Source organism: Lagenorhynchus albirostris, chromosome 10 (assembly GCF_949774975.1).
Source record: "Lagenorhynchus albirostris chromosome 10, mLagAlb1.1, whole genome shotgun sequence".
Taxonomy (NCBI): Eukaryota; Metazoa; Chordata; class Mammalia; order Artiodactyla; family Delphinidae; genus Lagenorhynchus; species Lagenorhynchus albirostris.
This window is the reverse complement of record NC_083104.1, coordinates 5872237-5897866: the sequence shown is the minus strand read 5'-3', so window position 1 is coordinate 5897866 and position 25630 is coordinate 5872237. Positions and strand designations below refer to the sequence as shown.

Here is a 25630-nt window from a genome sequence, read left to right as displayed (position 1 = left end):
TGGTTATTCTGCATCTTGGTCAACACTTAGAGCTGGCAGTCTTTTTAATTTTGGCCATTTGAGTGGGTATGTGGTTTTTATTTCTGTATTCTAATGATAGTGGATGTTGAACGTTTTCATGTACTTATTTGCTGTCCGTATATCTTCTTTTGTGACATTTCTTTCAGATCTTTTGCCCATGTTTCCAATCGGTTATTTATCTTCTTATTGAATTGTAAGAGTTCTTTATATTTTCTGGACATAGGTCCTTTGTCAGGTATATGCATTGCATGTATTTTCTCAATATCTTTGGCTTGCCTTTTCATTTTCTTAATGTTGTCTTTCAAAAAGCATTGAATTTTGATGAAATCCAGTTTATTAATTTTTTATGGTTCATACTTTTGGTATTCTAAGAATCCTTTGCCTACGTCTAAGTCTCATTATTTTTTTAATGTTCTTTTCTAGAAGTAGTTTTATGCTTTCTGCTTTTACATATATATGTCCATGATTCATTTCAAATTAATTTCTACGTATGATTTGAGATAAAGGTCAAGGTTCATTTTTCTCCATGTGGATATCTAATCGTTCAAGCACCATGTATTGAAACAACTCTCCTTTCCCCTTAAGTTACCTCGGCACCTTTGTTGAAAGTCATTCGACCCATATATGTGTGGGTCTGTTTCTCACTCTCTATTTTTTTCCACCCTTATGTCAGTACTGCACTCTCGGGTTCCTGTAGCTTGGTACAAAGTCCAGGGGACAGCTTCTGCCTCATCTCGAGGTCTCTGGTGGTCAGGCCCAGAGGCTGGGCCCTCAGGAGAAAGTCTGCGGGTTGTGGGGGGGGGGGTGAATCTTGGCCCTCTGCAGATAGCCCAGGGCACCTGCATTTGCATATTTAAAGTTTCAGAGTTCTCTCTTGGTACCAAGTCAAGGCTGCTCTGAGTCTGTTTAGATGCTGCATTTACTTCACGCTGGAGCTCTGAGCTCTCACACTTTCCTCTCTTCCATCTCCCCCTCTCCAGTGTTGACCCCCATAGCGCTTTGAGGTAGAGAACAAAAATGCCGAAGTGTCCGCCTTTTTATGGGGCCCTTATCAGAAAGGTTTCTAAGGAACTGAAAAGAAGAGCTACATAATGGAAAACATTTTGCAGCCTCCAGCACGGCCATTTATCTCAATAACCATTTCATTTAAAATGTGGGCCAAACGTATAAATCATATCTTGAAAGAAAGTATGTTGGTGCCACAGAAATTGCCCGGTATTCTTACCACCTAATTTGAAAAATGTGTTGCGAAGCCAGGAAGGAAGCAAGCAGGCCTGGGGCCTGGCCACCCTTCTCCCTCACGTCCCCTTCCTTCATGCCTCGTGTCGTCTCCAAAGTGAATCCCCACTACTCCCCAGTCTGAGTGGAGAATCCACACCCTGTTGTCAGTCGCTGCTGCTGCTGCTGCTGCTGTTTGAGAGCCTCCCTCCTTAGAGATGAGGGATTGAGAGCCCAAACCCACTGCTACCCGTCCTTGGCCCTCCCCACAGCAGAGCTCAGTCACACCTCCGTCTTTCGGCCGGCAGTAAACCCTCCTTAGAGCTCTTAGATGTTGGTCCTCATTTAAGGACATGCCTGGAGGGAGGGGGCTAAATATATAGCAGGGCCCTGAGCCCCATTTTCCAGACTAATCACAGCGGGAGGTGATGGGCAGCCTGCACTGTGGGCTGGGAATTCCGGCTGGGGTCTTCCACTTAAATCTCACTGGGGTTCCACGGTTAAATGGCAGCATTCCCCCCACCCCACCCCACCCCACCCCACCCTTAGCGGGAGGTTTCTTATTTTGCTTCTCAGCACTTCCTGGGAGGGAAAAACACAAGAAACCAACAGGCACTGAGTCCCTGTGCACAGAGCCACACCCTCACCTCCACACTCCCTGGGGAGCGTCAGGATTCCCCCCCCCTCCTTACACAACCTTTTTTTTTGATCATGGAAGTCATAAGTGAGCATTATTAAAAAAATTCTAATATAAGGAACAATACTCACACCCACGATTCCACCACTCAGAGGCTATTGTTCTGATTTGCTTTTTACTCCTAGCCCTTTTTTTCACCAAGCATGTATGTCAGTGGGGTCAGACTGAGCACAGAGTTTTCTCTTTTCAGAGATTTCTGATCATTTTCTCACATCATTAAAACTTGCTTGAAAACATGTTTAACGCCTGCCTAGGTACTCCCTCCGGTGCATGGCCACGTTCTCTTGCCCAGTCCCCTCCATGGTGTGGGGAGGCCACCTGTTTCTCTTTTCTGGCCCGGGGGGCAACTTGAGCCCCCTGCCCCCCATGGGCTATACCTTCTCCCCCTGCCGCCCATGTCCCTCTGCCCTAGCTTTGAGGCCCAAGGAGCCCCAGAAGGTGGAAACAAGCCTGGGTGGACTGTCACCGGGTGGTGTCACCTGAGGTCTGCGTCTCCAGTCTGGTCGCTGCTCGCAGCAGCCTCTTTTCCTCTGCTTCCCTCCTGTGCCTCCTTTAAGATGCCAGGTGGCCCCCTGGAACCCCCTCCAGGGCATCCTATCCCTGTATCCCATGTCAGCTGAGCTCTTGGTGCCTGGAGCAGTGAAGTGAGGACCAGCCAGGCGCCACCCAGCATTCCTGAGCGCCGGCCTGGCGTGTTGGCCTTTTTCTCTGGATCTGGGTTCTGAGGCATGAGGCTGTCTTCTTCAGATCATCTCCTCTTGTCACTCGGAGCCCAGAGCATCTCTGTGGGTGGGAGGAGCAGGGAGGATGGGGGCAGAGGCCCTGAAGGTGGCGTGCAGGCCGCCTGTGTGCACGGGGGCTGCCGCCACACGGGGTGGGGGGCGCCCCCTCCTGCCACTGCTGCAGCCCCCAGAAAGCATTGCCTTTCGCCTTTCCTCCCTCCCCATCGGCTGCCCAGGGTACTTGCTGTAAATCATTATTTGCATCCTATCAGCTCTCTTGGCCACCACAGTTTCTTTCTAGTGAAACCTTAACCTTGTTCCTGGAACCGTGAGGCAGTGCATGCAGGGCCCGATTTAGCGCCGGTGGGGGGCCGCCGGGGGGGAATGGGAAAGACTGGTGAGAAGTTCCCCACCAGAAGCCTCTAGAGCTCCATGCTGCCACACAAGTTCTAGCTATGTCTCCATCCCCCTCCCCTCCACTAGCCTTCCACTGCCTGGTCTCTGGAAGGCTGAGTTTGGGGCTGGGGTTCCCCAAGAAGAGGGGTTGGGCCTTAATTCCTCTCCCAGATCTGGCGTCCAGCAGAGGCCAGGCTAGAGGAGGTCGAGAGTGTTTGGGACACAAGGATGGAGTGGCAGGTGAGGGTCTTTCAGAAGGGAGGCACCAAAGTGGTGGTGCATCAGACGGGCCTGCAGACCCCTGAGGATGGTACACGGGGGGATTGCTTCATCTCCACTGAAGGAGGGTGAAAGGCAGGTGGATGGAGTGTGAGCAAGGGCCCCTGGAAGTCCCCTGGGAGCCCTCATCATCTGCCCCGGCTTCCTCGCACAGATGCTGTACCCTCTCTCTTCCCTCTTGTCTGTCCCTGACAGCTGTCATCTGCTCACACCAGGCAGCCTAGGCAGTTCCCTTCAGTCACCCTTGTCTGAGGGGCAGAAGGATCTTGAAGCTTTCAGATCACATGGTGCCTCCAGGGACGCTGGGGCATGTGCTCTGTGCTCTTAGATTCTGGACTTATGGTGAAAGGGCAGGGTTATTCCCGTGGTGTGACTGGAGCTCCAGGTGGAAATCTGGGAGTGGGCTCAGAACCTGGGCCCTCACCCAGGGGCCCCTCCTGCTACCCTCCCCGGATGTGACACGAACAGCCCCGGGGCAGACAGGTTAGCCCGAGAGGCGCCATTGGACAGCCCCACGGCTGCTGCACACACAGTCACCAGCGAGCACCAATCCCGCCTCTGGGAGTCCAGAAGCAAGAACTGCCCACCACTCTGCACTCCCGGAGCCTGGTGTGTGGCTCGATGCGGGGCGGGGCCCAGGGAGGAGAACAGGGCGTCAGTGGTCTGGAGTCAAGGCCTCCCTGGAAAGTTGGCTCTACCGCCCGCCTACCCGGCAGGAGATGCCCACAGCCCTGCCCCATCGTCCTGTGGGCGTGGAGGCCAAAGGCTTGACCTGCCAGGATCCCCAGCAAGGAGGTGGACTGAGGGGACCCCTTCTTTACTGCTTGATTCTTGGGTATCATGTTCACACCCAGAATTCCCCTTTCTTTTTTCCACTGTGGAATCGCACCCAGGGCAGATGGTTCCGAATCACTGTTCATTCAAAAGCCACGTATCGGGCCAGGCTCTGCACCAGGGCTGGGGGCCCACCCTCGGGCTGCTCGCTGTCCTCTGGGGAGTCAGGCACAAACTAAAACACGATGACGAATGACGGGAGGGGAGGAGTCGGCAGGAACCAAACGGGCTGTTTGTCTGAGGCGCCCGGAGCAGGAGCCAGCCCTGCAGCGCAGAATCGAGGGGAGGGGTCTCCCTTGCCCAGAGCAAGGGAAGAGCTCGAGAGAGCCGGGGCAGCTAGAATCTGGTGAGCTGGAGGGAGGGTCGTGGGAGGTGAGCTCGCAGAGGTGTGGAGCCCAGTGGCCCGGAAACGAGCAGGGATTGCACTCTTCCTGTGTAGACAGCACCAGAGTCTGTGGAGACCCGAAAGAGCCCCCAGGGGCCAATGATGCCTGTGGACAGGAGGCCCTGTTCTCCGGTGGGCACCTAGGGTGGAAGAGTGACCCTGGAAGCAGCCCTGCCTTCCTCCTTGGGATCCCAGCCCCGTGTCTCCACCCAGGGGGACAAAGTGGACGCTGTGGGGATGCCCAGGGTCAGGGAGGGGTATTGCCTGGAGGCTGGCCTGCAGCCTGCGCTCTGCTCCTCCTGCCAGGCCACCTCCTCCCCTCCCCTCCTTGTCCATGACTCTGACCTAGAATGTTGGGGACCAAGCACAGGCCCACAGTCCACTGGCCGGGGGAGCCCGGCAAGCCCTGCTGTCTCCCTGGGCCTCGGCCATGATTGGGTCCTCTGTCCCAAGCAACCCTGCCTGGCCCGGCCCTCCTGTGGGCATGTGTCTCTCTGGCCGAACCTGTTTGGAGCCTTTTTCTCAGTGCCTCCTGTCGCCTTCCTCCTCTGGTCCCAGTGGTCCCCTGGAAGTGCTCAGTCAGGGCTCACTGACCACCAGACCCCGGCCCGCCACTGTTTCCCATAATTTTAAGGAAAGTACTGACCACCTGGACAGGCAGGAAATGAAGGAACCCCCTCCCCTCCTCTCACCCAATGCCGCACTACCCAGTAAGTGTTTCTGAATGAGTGAACATATGAGTGAATGAATGAATGGCTATAGTGTTACCCACTTGGAAACATGATGGGACCTTCATTCTTCCCCCCAAGTGGACGGAGCCCTGGCTGGGAAGTCTGCCGGGGAAGCCCAATCCAGTGTCCTCACCTGGTCCCCAGCATATGCCACCCCCAGACCCCTCTGTTCTCGGTTCTTCCCAGTAGAACGAATCGTACCTGTGAGGATCCCACTGAGGAGGTATGGGGAGCAGGGCTGCTCAGAGGCCCAAGAGAGATCGGGATATTTTAATTTTTATCTTAAAAATAAAGAAATGCTAAAACTAGGTTTCAAAAATGGTGGTAGATTTTAAATGTTTACGTTTAACAAATGAACACTTAACACACACACACACACAAATATAACCATGCCATTTACGGGATAATTACAGTGTTTATAAAAGAAAAACCTTAGTTCATGGCAGGCTCCAGGCACAGTGTGGTCCAGAAATGGGACACAGGTTCGAAATTGAAAGACAAATGGCTCCTCTGAGATGCGTCTGTCTCATTGGGAGAGTGGAAAGTGAAACCTTGAGGCCCTCTGGGGGTGTGTGGTCCAGCGCTCGTGCTCCCTGACCCCGTGTGACGGGCCCCAGCGGTTGGAAGGCTCCCCTTCCCCACATGCACAGTGGTGGCCCCAGCCCCGCCAACTACACACCTACACTGGCCTGAGGGCTGCAGGGCAGGGGCTGGGGGAGAGCATGAGGGGCCCGGGTCAGAGACTGCCCAGGCCCCCCAGCCAGCACAGGCTACTGCCAGTCCTCTCCTCGGGGGGCCCAAAGGCCGAGCCAAGAGGCAGGAGCTTAGGTTCCGCTTTCTGAACAGTGTTGGAGGACAGAGGTTAGGGACCCTGGGAGCCAGCTGCCCTGGCCTTTACTGCCCTGGGTTAGCTGTGTGTGGGCCGTGGGGCCACTCACTGGGTGCCAGGCTAACAGAATGTCAGCTTCTGCCCTTTACTGTTTTTTTGGAAGGAATTATGCTCAACAGTAAGGAGATGGTGAGATAAAGTGGAAGGAGCCTCTCTGCTCTACCCCTTACTAGCTTGGCCTCCTTGACAGGTTACATAACTTCCTCTGCACTTGAGTTGCCTACTTGGCAAAAGGGGACAGTCACCCCAGCGTCCCCAGGCTCTTGAGAAGACGGAGTGTAGGCAGGTGTTTGGCCAAACAATATTCCACTGTAAGGAGAGACCACATTTTCCATCCATTGCTTGGTGGGCAATTGGGTTGTTTCCACTTTTTCACTGTTATGAATAGTGCTATGAACATTCGTGTACAAGTTTTTATGTGGACATGGGTTTTCATTTCTCTTGGGTATACACCCAGGAGTGGAATTTCTGGGCCATTTGGCAACTCTCTGTTTAACTGTTTGATGAACTGCCAGACTGCTTTCCAGAGTGGCTGCACCACTTTACACTTCCAGTAGCAACGTATGAGGGTTCCAGTTTCTCCAGATCTTCACCAACACTTGTTACTGACTTTCTGATTAAAGCCATCCTAATGGGTGCAAAGTGTTATCTCCTTGTGGTTTTGATTTGCATTCTCCTGATGCCTAATGATGAGCAAGTGTCTTTTACGTGCTTCTCAACCAGTTATCTGTCTTTTTTGAGAAATGTCTATTCAGCTTCTTTGCCCATTGTAAAAAACTGGGTTGTCTTTTCATTATTGAGTTGTCAATGGTCTAGATACAGGTTCCTTATCAGATATGTTTCTCTCACTCTGCGTTGTCTTTCCCTTTTCTTTATAGTGTCCTTTGATGCACAAAAGATTTTTATTTTGATTAAGACCAATTTATCTATTTTGGTTTTGTTGCTGTGCTTTTGGTTTTTTTAGTTTTTCAAATACACAAAACAGTCTCTTGATTCTAAAGTGAAAAGGTACGCTCAGAGTAGCCTCACGCCCATTCCACCCACCCCGTAGGTAGCCATTTACTTTAATTTCTGGCTTATCTTTCCTGTTTATTTTTGCAAATTTTATGAAGAGTGAGCTTGTTGGGTCAGGAGTTGACACCTCAACAGTCCTGTTGGATATTGCCACATTTTCATCTGTGGGTCATACCACTTCTGTCCTAGCAGTGTTACAGGAGAGTGCTGTTTCCCAAGCACTTGTATTCTATTTCCCACAGCACTTGTATTGGGGTTTTGCCAATCTGAGAGGTGAAAAATGTTCTGTGTAGCTTTTTAAAAAATGTCAACTTTATTAAAGTACAATTTACGTATAATAAAACACACGCATGTAAAGTGTATAGTTTGGTGAGTGTGGCAAGTGATCTACTTTCTGTCACCATAGGTTAGTCTTGCCCTTTCCAGAATTTCATATAAATGGATTTATGTAGACTTGTGTCAGACTCCCGTGACTCAGCATAGAGATTCTGAGATGTATACACATTGCTGTGTGCCTTGGTGGCTGGTTCCTTTGATGGGGAGCAGTGTCCGCTGGATGGATGTCACTGTTTGCCTGTTGATGGACATTCGGATTGAGCCTAGTCTGTGCCTATTAGGACTAAAGATGCCATGAGCATTCTTGCACAGTCTTTTTGCAGACCCGTGTTTGCATTCCTTGGGGTAAATGGGAGTGGAGTCGCTGGGGCGCATGTGATGTGTATGTGGACTCTTAAGTCGCCAGGCTTTCTCCTCACGGACTGTGCCGTTTCCATTCCGACGAGCAGCAGCCGGTGAGTCCCTGCTGCTCCACATTCTCGCAGGCCTTTGGTGCTGCCAGCCACAATTTTTCATTTTGGCCATTCTAGAAGGTAAGGTATGCTGTCTCTTTGTGGTTTTTTTTTTAATTTAAAATTTTTATTGCAGTATAGTTGATTTACAATGTTGTGTTAGTTTCAGGTATACAGCAAAGAGAATCAGCTATACATATATCCAATCTTTTTTAGATTCTTTTCCCATATAGGTCATTACAGGGTATTGAGTAGAGTTCCCTGTGTTATACAGTAGGTCCTTATTAGTTATCTGTTTTATGTATAGTAGTGTGTATATGTCAATCCCAGTCTCCCAATTTATCCCTCCCCCCCATCCTCTGGTACCATAAGTTTGTTTTCTACATCCGTGACTCTACATCTGTTTTGCACATAAGTTTATTTGTACCCTTTTTTAGATTCCACATAAGTGATATATTTATTTTTCTCTGTCTGACGGATTTCACACAGTATGACAATCTCTAGGTCCATCCATGTTGCTGCAGATGGCATTATTTTGTTTTTTTATGGCTGAGTAATATTCCATTGTATATATGTACCACATCTTTATCCACTCCTCTGCTGATGGACATGTTGGTTGCTTCCATGTCTTGGCTCCTGTAAACAGTGCTGCAATGAACATTGGGGTGCATGTATCTTTTCGAATTATGCTTTTCTACGGATATATGTCCAGGAGTGAGATTGCTGGATCATATGGTACTTCTATATTTAGTTTTTTAAGGAATCTCTGTACTCTTCTCCATAGTGGCGCTACCAATTTACATTCCTACCAACAGTGTAGGAGGGTTCCCTTTTCTCCATGCCCTCTCCAGCATTTACTGTTTGTAGATTTTTTAAAACTTATTTTATTTATTTATTGCTGAGTTGGGTCTTCGTTGCTGTGTGTGGGCTTTCTCTAGTTGCGGCGAGTGAGGGCTACTCTTTGTTGTGATGCGCGGGCTTCTCACTGCGGTGGCTTCTCTTGTTGCGGAGCACGGGCTCTAAGCTTGTGGGCTTCAGTAGTTGTGGCTCGCAGGCTCTAGAGTGTCAGCTCTAGAGCGCAGGCTAAGTAGTTGTGGCGCATGGGCTTAGTTGCTCCGTGGCATATGTGATCTTCCCGGGGAGGGCTTGAACCCGTGTCCCCTGCATTGGCAGGCAGATTCTTAACCACCGTGCCACCAGGGAAGCCCTGCTTGTAGATTTTTTGATGATGGCCATTCTGACCAGTGTGAGGTGGTGTGTCACTGTAGTTTGGATAAGCATTTCTCTAATAGTGCTATTGAGCATCTTCTCATGTGCTCTTTGGCCCTCTCTCTCTCGGTGGTGTGGATTTGCATTTCCCTGAAGACTAAGGATGCTGAGCATCTTCTCAGGTTCTTATTAGCATTGTATTTCCTCTTCTGTGAAATATGTGTTCAAACCTTTTGCTCACTTTTAAAAACTCAGGTTATTTGTCTCTTTATCATCGAGCCGGAAGAGTTCTTTGTATATTCTGGATCTGAGTCCTCTTTATGTACAGTGTGGCTCTGTCGTTTGCCTTTTCATTTTCATAGTGGTGTCTTTCAGAGACCAGAAATTTTGAATTTTGTGTCCTAAGAAATTTTAGCATTTCTTTTCTTTCACGTAAGGTTGAACACCTTTTCTTACGTATAAAAGCTATTTGCTTATCTTTTTCTGTAAACTGCCCATGTCTTTGGCCTGTTTGGTTTTTTTTTTTAATCAGTTTATTGGTCTTTTTCTTCTTGATTTTAAGAGCTATTTATATGTTAGGGGGATGAGCCCTTCATGGTGTGTGGTGATATTTTTACCCAGTGTGTCATTTGTCTTTTCAACGTTGCTTACAGTGTTTTATCCATGCAAAATTCCTCACGTGTGTCTTTACATCATCCACTGTATCTGTTTTTATTGTTTATAGATTTTGGATCATCGGCTCCCCACTCCCAAGTTATAAAGAAATTCACCCACGTTTGCGTCCAGTATTTGAATGGTTTCATTTTTTTACACTTACATCTCTGCTCCATTTGGCCTTGATTCTGATATACAGTGAGGCATGGAATCAATTTTATCTTTTTGCAGATGACTCTCCAGTTGTCCCTATGTCGTTTATTTAAAAGCTCATATTTTTCTAATGATTTGAGATCGCATTCCTCAGACCTTTATTATTAAGATACTAAATTTCCATGTGTATTTAGACATTCTGTTCTGTTCTGTTTCTCGACTCATTTGGTTCCACTGGCCCATTTGTCTGTGCTCCTGCTGACACAACCCTGTAAATTACAGGCTTTATGACTTGTTTAAACACAGAGTAGGGGAACTGCCTCACTACTCTTTTCATACTCAAAGGTTTTCTTAGATAGTCTTGCTTATTTCCTTTTCCACATAAACTTTAAAACCAGCTTGTCTAGCTCCAGGAAAGATACTTGATTTTTTAAAAACTGAGATTGTGTTAAATTTATATGTTTACTTGGGAAAGTTGACATCTTTATTGATGTTGAATTGTCCCGTGCAAAAAACACAGGGTGTATCCCCATTTATCCCAGTTTACTTTTCATACAGTGTTTGTGAGGACTGTTACAGGACTGTTTTGAAGGATTTTCTCCCTAAAGATGTTGTGCATTTCATGTTAGGTTTACTCCCTAGTAATTTATCTTTTTCATTGCTCTTTACAATGGGTTCTTCTCTTTCGTTATGTTTTCTAACTGGATGTTGTTTGTATACAGGAAGGCTATAATTTTGTGTCATTAATTTCATATCTTGCTATCTTACTGAATACTCGTTATTATCTGTATTCATCTTAGCATTTATTTTCTTGGGTTTTCTAGGTATACTTGCATATCATCTGCAAAAGAGATCATTTATCTCTTCCTTAGGGTACGGACATTTTTAAAGCTTTGCGTTACATATTGCCAAATCTCTTCTTTTAAAAAAATACGGTACCAATTTATACTCCTCCTGGAAGTGTTTCACCATACCCTTGCCAGCACTGAGTGTTAACATTTTTAAAATCTTTGCCAGTTTATTACAACCTTTATTCATTAAGAGGACATGGCCCCGTCTTCCCCCCGTCTTCCCCAGGTGGTGGGCAGAAGGCTGAGGACCTAGCAGGGAACAGACTAACCTGGGAGTCCACGGTCTACCAGGAGCTGAGGCTTAAGTTTCTCCCCTGCCCCCAACTTTATTGAGGAATGGCTAACAAATTAGAACTATATATTTAGGTTGTATATGTGATTTTTTAAAGGTATACAATGTGATCATTTAATATGTGTATACTTTTGAAATGATGTCCACAGTCAAGTTAATTAACACATCCTTCAGCTCACAGCCCTTTTTTTATTTGTGGTAAGAACACTTAAGATCTACCCTCTTGGCAAATTTAAAAAGTATACAGTACTATAAACTGTACTACAGTACTATAAACTACAGTCAGTAGGCTATACACTAGATCCTCAGGATTTATGCTGCTTATAACTGAAAGCTTGTACCCTGTGACCATCTCCCCATCCCCTCCAGGGCCTGGCAACCATCCATCTACTCTCTGGTTCTATGAGTTTGGCTTTTTTAGATTCTACACGTTAAGTGATATCATACAGTATTTGTCGAGGCTGAAGTTTCTGGAGGTTTACACTTAAGACTGCTGCTGCCCTCCTGAGCCCAGCCAACGGCAAAAGGACTGGCTGCCCTAGCAGAGAAACCCCATCTCCGGCCCAGAGAACACATTCTGGAAAATCCCTGAGCAGTTCTGTAAAATCCATTGCCTCCCCGCAACCCCGCTTTTGCTGAGTCCCATCATAATCAGCCCTTTGGGTGCCTTACTTGTTCCCCTACGCAGCCTGGGCAGTGCCAGGAACAAGGGGAAGAGCCAGGATCCCTCCCTGCTGCCCACGCTCAAGCCAGCTCTCTCCCCGCCCTGCCGTGTGCAGAGGTAGGGCCGGGTGCTGAGGAGTCCTCCCCAGAGCTGAGAGCCAATAAGATGGATGACAGAACGGATTGAGGCTCCTGCTTTCCCATTAAAGCCCCCAGGGTCCTGTGAAGAGCCCTGGCTACCCACTTGCAGGAGAGCGTTGCTCACTGACACGGACTCTGCCCGGCCCTGGCTGGCGGCCCCCCTCCCCGGAGGCTGGGCGGGCGGGAGAACAGAGGGGGCCGTGGCCCGCCGGGCTCACCCCCCTCGTCTTGGCCTGGCCCCCTCCTCCAAGCAGCCTTTTTACTCACATAACCCTTTCCCTCTCACCTGTGTTCCCAGCTCTGTACCTTACTTGCTGTGTGATCCTGGGCTAGTTGACTCCTTCTCTGAGCCTGTTTGCATCTACACCTCCTCACAGGCTGTTGTGAGGAGTGAAGGAGGGAGCATCTGCGCCAGGTCGGCAGAGCCCGCGTGTGTTTACTGAATGAGAGAGTGAAAGAATAAATGAATTGTGTCAGAGAGCCCTCTGGTGCCCCTTCCCCCACTCAGATGGCTAGAACTGGAGGTGCGTCCGATGCAGCCTTAGTCGGAAAGGCAACAGCTCCTACAGCGCCAGCCCCCATCCCACCCGAGGGGGCAGGCCCAGGGGTCTGTTTCAAGCCTTGCTGAGGAGGATCTGGGCGGGGAGCCTGGCCCAGAAAAGGGCAGGGCCACCAGGCCACCCTCAGGCTGCTGGGCCCCAGCCCCAGGCCCTCCACACCATCCCCGCTGCTTCGGGCGTCTGGACCTTGGTGGTCTCGTCCCAGTGTCCTTGGACAGCAGGGTGCATGTAAAAGTGCGGGTGTGTGTGGGAGGCACACCCACCACCAGCCCTCGGCCCCAGGCAGTTGGTCCTCAGGAGAGAGGAAATTTCCTTCTCTGTATTTATTTTCCACATCCCCGACACTGAAAGCCAAGCTGGTGTTGATATTTACCTTGGCTGGGACTCCCCATCTCTCCGGGGCAGCCTCACGTAAACACGATGTTCCTTTCCTCGGCTCTGCCAGCACTGAGGTGGCCTTTTGCAACCAATTCTAGGAATTTTGAAAGTCTGTAGGCGTAAGTTCAGGGCCCAGGCGCACAGGGTGCGAGGAGCGCCTGGGGGCTCCATGCTGGCCTTGGGCCTTCTCCCGGGGGTTCACGCTGGGGGTGCAGAGACAAAGCTGGGCCTGTGGGGGCCAGCGGGCAGGGCCCCCCTCTTTCCTCTCGTTCCTCGGGGCCCGTGGTGGCCAGAGGGCTTACTCTGGGGGGCAGCAGTGGTCAGCGCCAGAGAAATGGGAGTGAGTGGGGGGCTGGGCGGGGCAGGGACGCTGCAGCAGTGGGAGGGTCCGCACGGCCCGGTCCAAATCCCAGCTCCCCCAGCTCGGCCACCGGGGGCTCATTCACCAGGGAGGCCTTGGGCAAGTGACCGCAGGGCTCTGAGACGTGGTTTCGTTATACAGGAAACGGGGTGTCAGTCCCTTGGTGACAAGGGGGCTGAGGCACTGCAGGTGGCAGCCGTGTTCCTTTTGCTGTCACCACAGCTGCACGGCTTTGAGGCAGCATCACAGGTGGTGCCGGGTGAACGAACGCTCTGAACATCTCTCGTTCTCCACGCAGATCTGGGACATGAGCGACGACGAGACCGTCTGACACGCCCCCCACCCTGGCTGCCGGCCCGCTGAGGGGCTCTCAGTCTCCAGAGCAGGACGCTGCCCCCAGGACCGGTGATTGTGGTGATTCTCCAACCTTTGTGGTCCCCTCATCTCCATACCTTAAGGACTGAGGCCCTCCCTCTGCTGCCCGGGAGCTTCTCCGTTTCTTATGATTCATGGTCCCACCAGTTCTCAGCTAAATAATAACCTTGGCTTCGGCCTTGCCAGTGATCTGGGACTTGGTTCCCTCCACGAGCAGTTCTTTCTTCTTGTTGTCACACGTGTTTGGTAGTCAGGCTCCCGGGATTCTCCTGGCCGTGACCCCCGTGGGGTGGAATGAGGAGAGGGAGGAGTTGGCCCAATGCAGAGCAGGCAGGGAAGTGAGAAGTCAGCTCCTTGCCGCAGCCATCGCGGGGGCAGTGCCACAAAGCCCGCAGAGGGGCCCCGGGCACGTGTGAGCGCTGGGGTTCTCGTCAGCGTGGCCTGCAGGCGGGGGCGGCAGGAGAGCTGAGGCACGTGCGGGACAGAAGGGACCGCACTTGTCCCTGTGAACCCAGACCCCCGCTGAGGACGGAGTCTGCTGCCCAGACAGCTCCCCCCGCCTGCGGGCCTGTCCTCAGCTGCGGGCTTGGGAGGACACAAGTGTCTGCTGCTTTGTGCTGGTGGCAGGGCCCAGGGACAGATCCTCGAAGCTGCCTGCGTGGGGCCGCTCCTGCCTCTGTACAGGACACCCGAGGCCCAGAGAAGGCTTCAGACCCCACGTGAGCGCCTGCTCTCCTGCCACAAGCAGGGGCGGCTGCGCCTTCCGTCCCAGGCTCCTCCCTGGTGGTGGCCTGGAAGGCCCGACTCTGTGTGGGCTGGAGTCCGTGGTGTGTCTGCCTCAGCCTGTGGCCAGGTGTCCATCAGGGGTGGCGGGAGGGCTCTGCCGTGGGCCCCTTGGGCTGATTTTCCTCCTCCTCCTGGGTGAGCACGTCCGTGCCAGCCTCAGAGCTGGGCATGGAACCCAGGAGAGGGGCCCTTTCCACTTTTATTTCTGTGGTGTCATCTTTTTTGTCTTGGGCCTGGAACCAAAGTCAGTCAGAATTGAGTCTGAGTCGTACAAGAGTTGGATTTCTGTAAGTAAGTTAGGTAAATGACGTTACTCCTAGAGAGTTAAAATTACAGCTTTCCAGCCTGTGCGGGGCTTAAATCAGAGGCCACTGTACAGCAGGGCAGGGCTGCTGAGCCTTGCCCCAGCCTCTCTGGGGCTTCAAGCAAAGGTCCCGCCCAGCCTGGCTCTGTCACTGCAGGACCCAAGGATCACACATACAGTCTGTGGTTTAAGAGCACTTTATTATTGTTCTTAAGGCTACTTTTAAGTACAAAAAAAAGATGGCCTGCCAAACCTTTTTTTTTCTTCTTCTTCCAGGAAAAACAGGCCACACAGAGAATGGTATATTACAGATTTACAAACATGGAGAGAATGGTCAGAACACACTGCAGATGGCGTGGCTCTGTGAAGAACCTCTCTGTGCCCCCCAAGGCCTGGGAGTGTCCCTTCCTGGTGACCGTTTGGTTTCCTGCCCGAGGCCCCTCCCAGGTGCTGCCTATCCCAGATAGGTCAGCGCACCAGGGACCCGGCCCTCAGTGCCAACGTCCCTCGCAAAGCGATGGCCTCGCTGGTGGACGCGGGCGTGCGAGGAGCCCGTTCTGCACAGAGCCGCCGGCAGTGGGGTTGTTTTCCTGGGGCGACGCTCAGTAGCCTGTAGCAATAACAAACTAGTGGCTATTAAGGCAGATGCAGTGTTCTCATAGAATAACTGTGTTCCTGCACTTTTACAGACAAATCTACGACAAAAAAAAGATCAACTTTTTTTTCCAAACAACAAAAAAATATGAATGATTACAATAGGAAAGGGAAAAATTAAATAGCTACATATCATTAACAAATTAATTGTTCTTCAAAAAATACCTACAAATTTCTCTGTACATTCTTTACGCACAGCGTAACGATGGTCTTAAAGTTACCTATATAAAAAAAGTGTTCTCAACGATTTTTCCTACAGAAAATATAGGGGCCTGAATGCAGAAGCCTGGAAGCCCAGTTAAGTGGGAGGGAAACATGTGCGGGGGCCAAAAGGGGAGGCTTTCCTCCGCCTTTTCAAATACCTACAGCCACCCTGTGGCCACAAGAGCCCATCCTCCTGCCTGTTCACCAATGCCAACCAGCGAACCTGTACTTTTCTCATACTGACAACCAGCCTCGAGAGCTCCGGTGAGTCCACGGTGCCTCGCGGGTGAGGCGGTCATGCCCGAGTCACCTGGCCAGGTGACTGCTCAGGCCCTGTGGTGGGCAAGGCTGGAGGATAGTAGCACAGGGGAGGGGCAGGGGCATGGAAACGTTTACCAGAAAGAAGAGCAGCTGTAGAACATCCACAGCTGGGTCTGTCATGCTTTCTTCTTCACTAAGTTCTAGTTAGTAGCTATTACTATAGCAAACGATAATAAATGCAGTAATAACTGTATAAAGTCAGAGGAATGTATACTGCCTTGGCCCCAGCGTACGAGGAAGCATACAAAACACCATCTCACAGATTGTCGGGAATCTGCTGTTCAGCCACGAGTTCAAAGGGAGCAGTTTCTGCATCGAGGGAAGTTGGAAGACACAAGTCCCAACTGCCCTGGGAGCGCGTTAAGAAGCAGACAGGGATGCAAAAAATAACTGATGCTGTCAGCCTGCAGCCACAACTCGAGCATCCTGCTCTGCAGCTGACCAGCCACTCGCCCGCCTGTGTCCAGGGCCTGCCAGGGACCGACTGGCCCCACGCTACTTGGGAGTAACGTGAATATCAAACACAAATCTTAGAGTACAACTGTACCAGCAGTAAGTATATCTAGGACTGTAACTGACAAAAATAAACGAATTCTGAAAAGAAGCTAGTAAGTATTAAGCTTTCTGTTTACTGTCTATACAATTAATAGAAACCAGCTATTTTTATCCATTAAAACATGCATCACGTTTAAAGCACTACAGAATCCTCCAACTTCAGCTCTAGTCTAACAAACTGCAGTGTTTAGAAAAGGTAAAATGCCCGTGATTGGTAGAGTCTGCAGTCCAGTTGCAAGCACCTGAAAATCTAGACAGAGAAAGACCTATAAACCTGCATGAGACTTCCCCTTCCAAAGCAGTTTTGTCTAAATTAATACAACAACAGAAAAACACACCCATGGTCAGAAATGTCATCCTTAAACCCTCCGTTTTTCAGCAGTTTGCCCTCAGAGTACTATCATCTCGCACAAAGTTGTCAGGCAGGCAACTTGAGTCCTCCTCCCATAGTGCAAATCAGACAGGACAGTTCTGTTCTCTTCAAGTAGACGCACACACACAAGCGCACACACACACGTGGGCTGGAAGCTGAGCCGCACACGCCCCGGTCTCGAGAAGCAAATGAAAAAGCACAAAGCGTCTGGGTCACCAGTGGCCTGGCCCGTGACTAAGAACGCGCAAGCCGTGGAGTCCAGGCCCTGTCGGGCAGCTGACCTGCATTGAGGCTTCTTTGGTAACCAAGGCAGGGACTGGGGAGCGACAGCGGACAGAGGTTCCACGCGCAGGTGCTGCTATCACGTCTGAGGGCCCCGGGTACGGATACCAAGCAAGTACAAAACAGAACAAAAATCCCGACGACGTGGTTTTTGCGAATAAACCATCCCTCCCTCCCCCCACCCCCACGATTTTTTTTTTTTTCATTTTTCCATTTTTTAAGCACTGACTGTTCGAAGCTCAGGCAAACCATGCAGATGGACGTGGCGTTGGAGGGCGGTGCTCCCTTCAGGAGGCCACAGACGGGGAGTGGCTGTGGCTGACCATGTGGGCAGAGGGGCTGGCGGGCTGGCCCCTGCGAGAGGCCGACTCGGGGCTGCTCGACGCGCCGTCCTTGGCTGCCTTGATCTGGAGCCATGTGTCGCCCAGGGCTTTGGCGAAGTGGTCGTCCACAGAGCCCGTGATGGACACGGAGTTGGGCGCCGGCTCGGGCTCCTTGTAGTTCTTGCCCAGACTCCTGCGGAAATGCTCCTCCACCACGGGGTCGCAGGTGGTGGCGGCTGCGGGGGGGAGGACAGCGGTCAGGGCCGGAACCCGGAGACACCAGGGGGGCCCCCGCACAGGTCACCTCTCTGAGCCTGCCACGGGGCGGCGCGCCTGCTGCGCCGGGCCGTGAACGCGTTCAGACCCCCCGTGCTGCAGCCGGCGGACCCCGCTAGAGGTGGGGCCTGGAGGGCGGGGCCGACGTGCTGCTCCCCCGGCCCCCCCGACCCCCCTGCCAAGCACAAGGCCACTGCACCGGGGCTCAAAGAACAGGGTGTCGACCTCCCTCAGAAAGGGGCCCAGAGGCCAGCCGCTCCTGGGACCAAGAGGACACGGAAGGAGCCCTCAGTCCCCTGCAGTGGTCTGAGCGGGGCACTTACAGCTCGGGGCCCTCCGGTAGCTGGCCGGGCCGGCCGCGCAGCCGCTGTGCGCGATGGGGCAGTGGGAGAGGTTGCAGTTCCGGGCGCTGGCGGAGGCGCACGTGATCACCGAGGGCCGGTTCTGCGGAAGGAGGGAGCTGGCGTCAGTGCGGGCGCGGGCACACAGGCGGCAGCAGCGGTTCTGCTCCCCCGCCCCAAGTGGCGACCCCATCCTCATATCCCCGCCCAGCTCCGAGGCCGGGCGGCCACCCCGGCGCCCCTCAGTCCCCACGCCGGGCACCCGTCCCGCCTGGAGAACCAAGTGCCGGCGGCCTCGGTGTTGGAGTGGTGCCTCGGCGCGGGGCCTCACCAGTACCCACGCTCTGCGGGAGCCCCTCCTGGAGCCGGCCCAACAGCAGATCCAGTCAAGCCCAGGTGCCGCCTCCTGCTTCACGTCGGGGGCCACACCGCTCAACGACCCGAACCCACCGTGAACGAGAGTCTTGGGGGGGTGCGCTCGGCCCCCTCCCAAGCTCTCCCTTGTCTGAGCAGTGACCCTCAGTGTGAGGCAGTGGCAGTGTGGATCGGTGAGGGACGTGGGACAGAGGCTTGGCTGTTGGGAGCTGGCCTGTCCCAACTCTTGGATCTGAAATGAGACCATCGCCGAGTCGGGAGACCAGCGTGTAGATGGCAGAGGGCTGTAAAGGGACCACGGCTCCTACCGTCATGGTCCTGAGAGCGCCTGGCCCTGCCCTTCTCAGAGTGTATCCTCGGAACCCTCCCCCCAACTCCCGGCTTCTCTGGGCCATCCCAGGACCCTTCTAATATACTCCTGGTTTTTCCCAAGCCAAGCCAGCTCAAGTCGGTTTCTGTTACGACCATGCAAGTCATGATGGAGACAGAAACGCAGGAACCTATCCAAGTGCCTGAATTACACACAGAGCACCCTCACCCCATGCGCCTGCCCACACTCGCCCTCCTTCCCCGAAACCACCGCAGAGTCTGCCTGGCAAACTCCGCTCGTCCTTTAAAACCCTGTTCAAATATCATCTCTGTGAAGCATGACCCTCCCCCTGCCCGCCCCACATTCAGCCAGTATACCAGCCCTTCCAGAGACACCTGTCTCCCCGACCACACACACTTCAGAGCAGGGACCAGCGAGTGTCTGCATCCCCAGACCCGGACAGAAAACATCTGTGAACCAACTGAGCGCCCTTAGGTTCCAGCCAGGAAACTTAACTCCTGAAAACCCGGACGACGAGACAGCTAGCAGGACCTAGCTGAAGGGTCACCCCAAAGGCAGTGTCAACAAGGGAATCGGGCCTTGTCCACCCCCGGCCTTTCCCGTAAAGAGGTGGATCAGTAGCCACTGCGAAGTCTGCACATCAAACCTTCCTGTGATGAGAAGTGAACACGAATGATAAGAACACGTCTGTGATGAAGATCTGTACCCACACCGGTGAGCGGGGATGTGCTTGGGTCTAACAAGAAATTCCACACATCCAGGACAGGAGAAGATGCAGCTTAGTGGCAGCACGTGAACCAAGAATCTGGGGCTTTATTAATTCCACACGTGAGCAATGGGATGGAGCCACCAGGAGAGCTGGTGCGACACCGCCCCGTGTGGAGGACAATGGCAGACAGGAGAGAACATGGCTTTGAGGCCGGGTGGACCTGGGTGAACCAGCTCTAGTCAGTAGGCAGGACCTTCAGCCCTCTAAGCTTCCATTTCTTTGAGTATGAAACGGGAAGACTCGTACCTGAGGGGCGTGGAGCATCGCCTGAGATGGGTGTGGGGGCCTGGCCCGTGGTCACGTCCAGGAGTCCTGCCCTGCAGGTGCTGGTCATGCCGCACCTGAAGGACAGCCTGCAGTGTGCAGCCCACCTTTTGAAGGGCCTATTTGAACCCCCGAGCCCGTGATCTCCCCGCCAGCCCTCTCGTAGTGAAGTGCTCTCCATCCTCGAGATGGGGCTGTGCAGCCATGTTCATAAGTGACCTCGCCCCGTGGTCAGGCTGGAGATCTGCCTCAGCTGCGGCTCAACCACCGAGGCCGACTCAGGAGAAGATTCAAGTTGAGCTCAGGAGCTGGGGGACGGCCACGCCGAGCTGGCCATGTGATCCAGAAGCAGAGAGAGAAAAGGATGCAGAGACAGGCATGGGGCCAGGGGAGGAAGGAGGGTCCCGCCTCCTATCTGCTCGCCCAGGCAAGAGCCGGCCCTTGCTTCCTGAGCCTGGCTGTACCCGCGACCCTGGGTCTGGGAGACGCCCCGGGCCCTCCCAGTATAACTCCCCTCCTTCCTGTAGCTCCAGGGCCTCCCAGCACCGGGGCGCAGCAGCACTGGTGAGTGTCCACTACGTGCTAACTCAGCCTGGTTCTCACCAATTCATACATTAAGACTTGAGTTATCTGACTCCCTGTCTCCTCCAGACTCAAAACTGTGAGCGCCCGCATCCAGCTTGACCAGTTTCTAACACACTCCCTACACAAAGCAAGTGTCCACGCAGTTTTGTTAAAAGAACAAAGGAAACAAACAGGGTTGTGATTTTGGGCTCCATCAGCCTCACTGGGAACCACAGGCACCAGCGCAACCTCGCCCAACGCCCGGGGCCCCTCACAAGCAGCTGTCACAGACTGGGTCAGAACCAGGCGCGGGCCGGGGACACAGTGGCGGCCTGGAGGCTGAGCCCGGCTCCGGCGGCCCCAACACCTCCTCTGCTCGCTGTCCACGTCCAAGAGTCTTAAGCAAACACTGAGTGAGGACCTATTAGGTCACAGGCCCCAAAGGTTCAGAGAGAAAAGCCATGGGTTCGTGCAGTGTTTCTGAACCTCAAGGCTAATGCCTCCTTTTATTAGCTCTTCCTCTAGGAACCCCATTTTTTTTTTTTTCTTTTTTTGGCGGTACGCGGGCCTCTCACTGTTGTGGCCTATCCCGTTGCAGAGCACAGGCTCTGGACGCGCAGGCTCAGCGGCCATGGCTCACGGGCCCAGCTGCTCCGCAGCATGTGGGGTCCTCCCGGACCGGGGCACGAACCCACGTCCCCTGCATCGGCAGGCGGACTCTCAACCACTGCGCCACCAGGGAAGCCCCCAGGAACCCCATTTTTTAAAGCCTTTTTTCCTACCAAGCAATCTGTGTTTATTAAGTAACAACTTAATTTCCTAAAAAAAAAAAAAAAACTTTGCCAATCACAGGTTTCTGACCAGCAGGAGCTAATAGCCACTGTGACCACTGACTTCATAGGATTCCAGCCCAAAGCAAAGCAACCTGGCATTTAACTCCATCTGTGTGGCCCTGTAACGGGTTGACGTAGGATTCCTATTAGGATTATTACATTGATCCCTAAACACGGCTGCCAAGGAAGACTGCTAGAAACACAGCTAGTCTAGACCAACCCCGTCTCGTGCAAAGAAACTAAGCCCCAAAGACATTGTCTTGTCTGAGGCCATTAGTCCCAAGGGGCGAGGCCTAGGCAGGCCCAGGTCAGAATTAAAACCACCCTCAGTACAGAACCGAGGGTGGGGTTACTCCCCACGTCTGTCACCGCCCTCCCTGCAGCCCACCCTCCATCCCCCAAGCCCCCGGACCCACTACCGGCCACCGGCCGAGCCGCGCTGGACAAGGGCGTACCTGCTGCCGCTCCACTGGGGTCATGGTGGGCGAGAGGCCGGCCGGCCTGCCAGCGTCCAGGCTGTTCTTGGTCAGTGCAAGGGGCTGCTCCATGCTGAGGCTGGGGAGGGACGTGTACAGGTGGCTGCCGTGCAGGCTCATAGTGGGGGCCACGGCTCGCTCAATGGGGCTGCGGCTCCGTTCCCGGGGGTCTTTCCGGCAGTCCCCGTTGGCCGTCTTGTTCCTGGAAAAGAGGAGTGAACGCTCAGACAGGAAAACCTGGCAGCTTCTGGGAGGCAAGGGGGCTGGTGAGACACTCACACTGATCATTTCATCCCTCACTTTGGTGTGGGTAAATATTACACAATCATCACCCCACCGTCTGAGGCTCTGATCGAATAGCCTACCAGTAACTGAGGGGCCAGGATGCTAACCCAGGTGGGTGCTGGGGAGAAGCACCTTCCCAGGGTCCAGAGTCAGCTCCATAGCTCCATCCAGACGAGACGGCAGCCCCCTGGCTCGGCAGTCTGGCTGAGCGCTCCTTCAACAAACTCCACTCGCTCGGAGCCCAGAGATCTCACCTGTGTGCTCCAGGCTGGCTTGGTTGGACCAGGATCTGCCTTCAGAAGGATGAAGGTGGTGATGATGCCAAAGTAACCCCATGCCTCCTACCTGCCGGGTCCTGTTCTAAGGCTCCACTGGCCTCAGCTCATTCAGTCTTCCCAACAGCACTGAGAAGGGGAGGCTGTAACCACCCCCGCCCCAGACGAGGGGACCGAGACCCAGCGCAGTCTCCTCACTGGCCAAGGCTACTGGCCCGCGAGCCGTGGTGTTTGGCTCACGGTGTGGCGATCAGGCTGGTGTGGAGCGTGGAGAGCCTGGCGCACCAGCGGGAGGGCCCTGCCGTAGGAAAGTCCAACCACAGGCAGGTGCAGGCCGAGTGGGACCCAGATGACGCGGTAGCACGGGCCCTGCCTGCAACCTGATGGATCTCATCTAGGGGCAAGGTCACACGCTGCATCTCTTTGAGAACGGGGAGAATGACTCCGCACAGTAGCGGTGGGCCTCACGGTAGAAGCCTAGGAACTCGCGGCCCAGGTTTCACCCCCGCCCAGGGGTTCTTTGTGCCTCAGGTCTCAGCCCTTAAATCCGCTGTGTTCTCTGCTGCCAAAGCAGTCTTTTTTTCATAACAAAGGAGCAAGTATTCTAACTAAAAATGTGGTAATGACTTCTGTGACGGTGGAGAGATCAATGGACATTAGTGGAACCAAATCAGCTGTAAGCTTAGTTCATCAACTACAGGGCAACGAACCGCATAAGGCACAGCATGTAATTTATGGGTGTGTCCCGCCAGCCCCGCACTCTTCGCTGGTCGACTATACAAGCTGACTTAGAAGCAATTAGACAATAAACTTCCAGCCCATGAAGACAATCACGGAAGAGTATGTTCTGGTCACAGTGTAGATGAGATGTTCCATACACACCACATGGATCCTGACAAGTTTCAAAAAATTACAATACCAAAAAAAGAAAAGAAAAAAAGTAATTCTGAAACCAGCCTGTCCATGATTTCATCTTCCTGTGATGATTCAGATGACATTACAGGCCTTTACAGTGAAGGGCTGCGCGGTCGTGACCGCAAACGCCGAACGTTCCTGCGGAACGGCACAGAACGGGGACGTCTGGCTCGATGGGTTTCAGGCCCCTCAAACCCAAGATAACCTGGCTTTTCCCTGAACGGGTACTTATTACTGAATATACAGGTGACCAGTGTCTGAAAAGACTACGCTGTCACACAGAGTCATCTCCAGCATCAGGTTTCCATCTAAATTTGAATAAAATTCAGTGTTTGATGAGCTATGTGAATTGCTTCCCTGACACAGTGAGGTTTGTCATTGTGTCAGGGAACCTACCCCCCAAAATGAGGTTTCTAGAGGTCACTTCATGAACTCTGCAAACTCAGGGACCGGACACGTCACTTGGAACGCGCCTCCGTCCAGTTCAGGCCCCACGATATTCAACCAATGTTAACTGAGCCCCTATTTTCTGACGGTTACAAAGAGGAAGACACAGCCCTTCTCATGGGCTCACGACCACGGGCAGGGGCGACAAGCTCCCCCGTGACCACCACAGCACCGGGAGGGGTGCAGGGCCAGAGGAGCGGGCAGAAGGCTGGAGAGTCGCCCGGGGGCGCCGGTGCTCACACCCCGCACCACGCAGCACCGCGACGCTGCACAGCGCAGCAGGGGGCCCGAGGAGCGATGGGGACTGTCCCAAGTCAACCCGCGGGGAGCGAACGGGAGAATGGGCCCCCGCAGGCAGGACGCGGCAGGCATCAAGGACCGGAAAAGACACTGAAACACCCAGAAACCATCTGAAGACCGCGCTGGTTAATTTTAGTAAAATTATACATTACTCAGATTTCCAGCTCGTTTTCCCAGTTCCCGGAGCTTGAAGACAGACGTTGTTTTCCTTCCCCCAGTGACTCATACCCCGGGCTCCGCTGCTTCCCGGGGCGTCATGTGCTCCCGGACCCAAACCACACGCTTCCTGCCTGCGAGCCCCGCGGCGCCTCCGTTCTCATTAAAGACGACGTTTGCTCGGCAAAGAGTCCAGAGGGCTCGTGCGGGGGGCTGGACGCAGAGGGGCAGCCGATGACAGGAGGCTTGGGGTGCACGGCCCCTCCCGGGACCCATCCTCACCCTGGGGAGGGCATTTCCACAGAGAAATGGGTGCCACGCGCTGCCGCTCTGCCCTGAGGCGAGAAGCCAGCAATGTCCCCAGTGTCTGGGGAAAAGTAGACTCAACTCCAGGCAGTGAAACTGAGGAAAGTGCATCCACTCGCACAGTCGTCAATGTGAGGTTTTCCCGCCCTTCAGCCGGCCGGGGCTCAGAGCTGAAGGAAACCCTCGGGAAGGTCTTACTTGACAATCTCGGGCCTCAACCAAATTCCTTACCTCCTGACACCAATTCACTAAACCAAAGGGAGTCTGAATTCTTAGCACAGGGGAGGGACGTGGGGATGAAGCTATTTACTTAGTGCTTTGGAGGAAATGTTCTGGGGCCCCGGGGGTCCCCATGCTGTAGGCCCCTCGGCCCAACCCGGCCCCCGTGTCCCCCGCGCGGGCCCAGGCTCCCGTAATACAGGAACATCCCTGAGGTGACAGGGTGTCCCGGCCAATGGGATGCAGAACACCCACAGCAGGAGGGGACTGAAGGTCTGTGGCAACACCCACTGTGCACGAGGGTGAGGTGTATGTGGAGGTTCAAGGAAGGAGGGAGCAGGGCCCACGAGGGTCCCGGCAAAGACCGAGCCCGGCCTCCGACTCACCCATCTTGCCTGTCCTCTGCAGCCCTCACACAAGCGTCCGCCCTCTGGGAACCTACAGGATGGGTAACAAACCTTCACCTTCACGGCCCAACACGTATCACAATAAAGTTGTTAAAGCGTCGTTAATTTTAGGAAGCTTCCTCAGAGAAGATACTTAATGCCGTTGAACTGTACACTTAGAAATGGCTATAATGGTACACTGTATGCACTACAATTAAAAATAGTAGTAATTAAAAAAAATTAAAACCAGAAAATGTCTCTCCCCTGCCATTACTTGCTGAGTTGCTGGGTCTGTGACGTGGATCAAGTAGATGGCCCCGTCCCTGTCTCACAGAAAAGAGGCCGGAGGTGAGGACGATAAACGCTTAGCCTGAGCGGTGGAGGCGGGACGGCAACCAGACACCCAGCCGCTCAGCCATCCTCACTGCAGGCCCCCGCATCACCCACCCCTCCATCCCCAGCTTCCAGGAGGCCCTCCCTGACCCCCCAAACTGGAGCACCGGAGGGCACGGTGGGGACCTGCATGTGCGTGAGGGGACAACCCTGCAAGGCACGGGGGCTGAGCACAGAGCGGGTGTTTTAACCACCATTCACTAAGTGAACTATCTTTTTCAAAAATTTATTTTATTTTTGGCTACATTGGGTCTTCCGTCGCCACGCGCAGGCTTTCTCTAGCTGCGGCGAGTGGGGGCTACTCTT

At 53.2% G+C, this 25630-nt stretch overlaps 2 protein-coding genes across 15 annotated transcripts in view; one reads left to right on the top strand and one right to left on the bottom strand.

The window, feature by feature from the left end:
* ATG7 (autophagy related 7) overlaps positions 1-13812 on the top strand; it is a 295536-nt gene extending 281724 nt beyond the window's left edge. For all 9 annotated transcript variants that reach the window (XM_060161161.1, XM_060161167.1, XM_060161166.1 and 6 more), the window contains one exon: positions 13535-13812. In XM_060161161.1, the coding sequence (XP_060017144.1) occupies positions 13535-13567 (33 nt within the window). In that variant the 3' untranslated portion in view covers positions 13568-13812. The remainder of the gene's footprint in view (positions 1-13534) is intronic.
* A 1072-nt stretch (positions 13813-14884) lies between these two features.
* Positions 14885-25630, bottom strand: part of VGLL4 (vestigial like family member 4) — a 151489-nt gene continuing 140743 nt past the window's right edge. For all 6 annotated transcript variants that reach the window (XM_060161174.1, XM_060161175.1, XM_060161173.1 and 3 more), the window contains 3 exons: positions 21622-21844; positions 18013-18133; positions 14885-17649 (listed from right to left, as the gene is read on the bottom strand). In XM_060161174.1, coding sequence (XP_060017157.1) covers positions 17378-17649; positions 18013-18133; positions 21622-21844 — 616 coding nt within the window. In that variant the 3' untranslated portion in view covers positions 14885-17377. The remainder of the gene's footprint in view (positions 17650-18012; positions 18134-21621; positions 21845-25630) is intronic.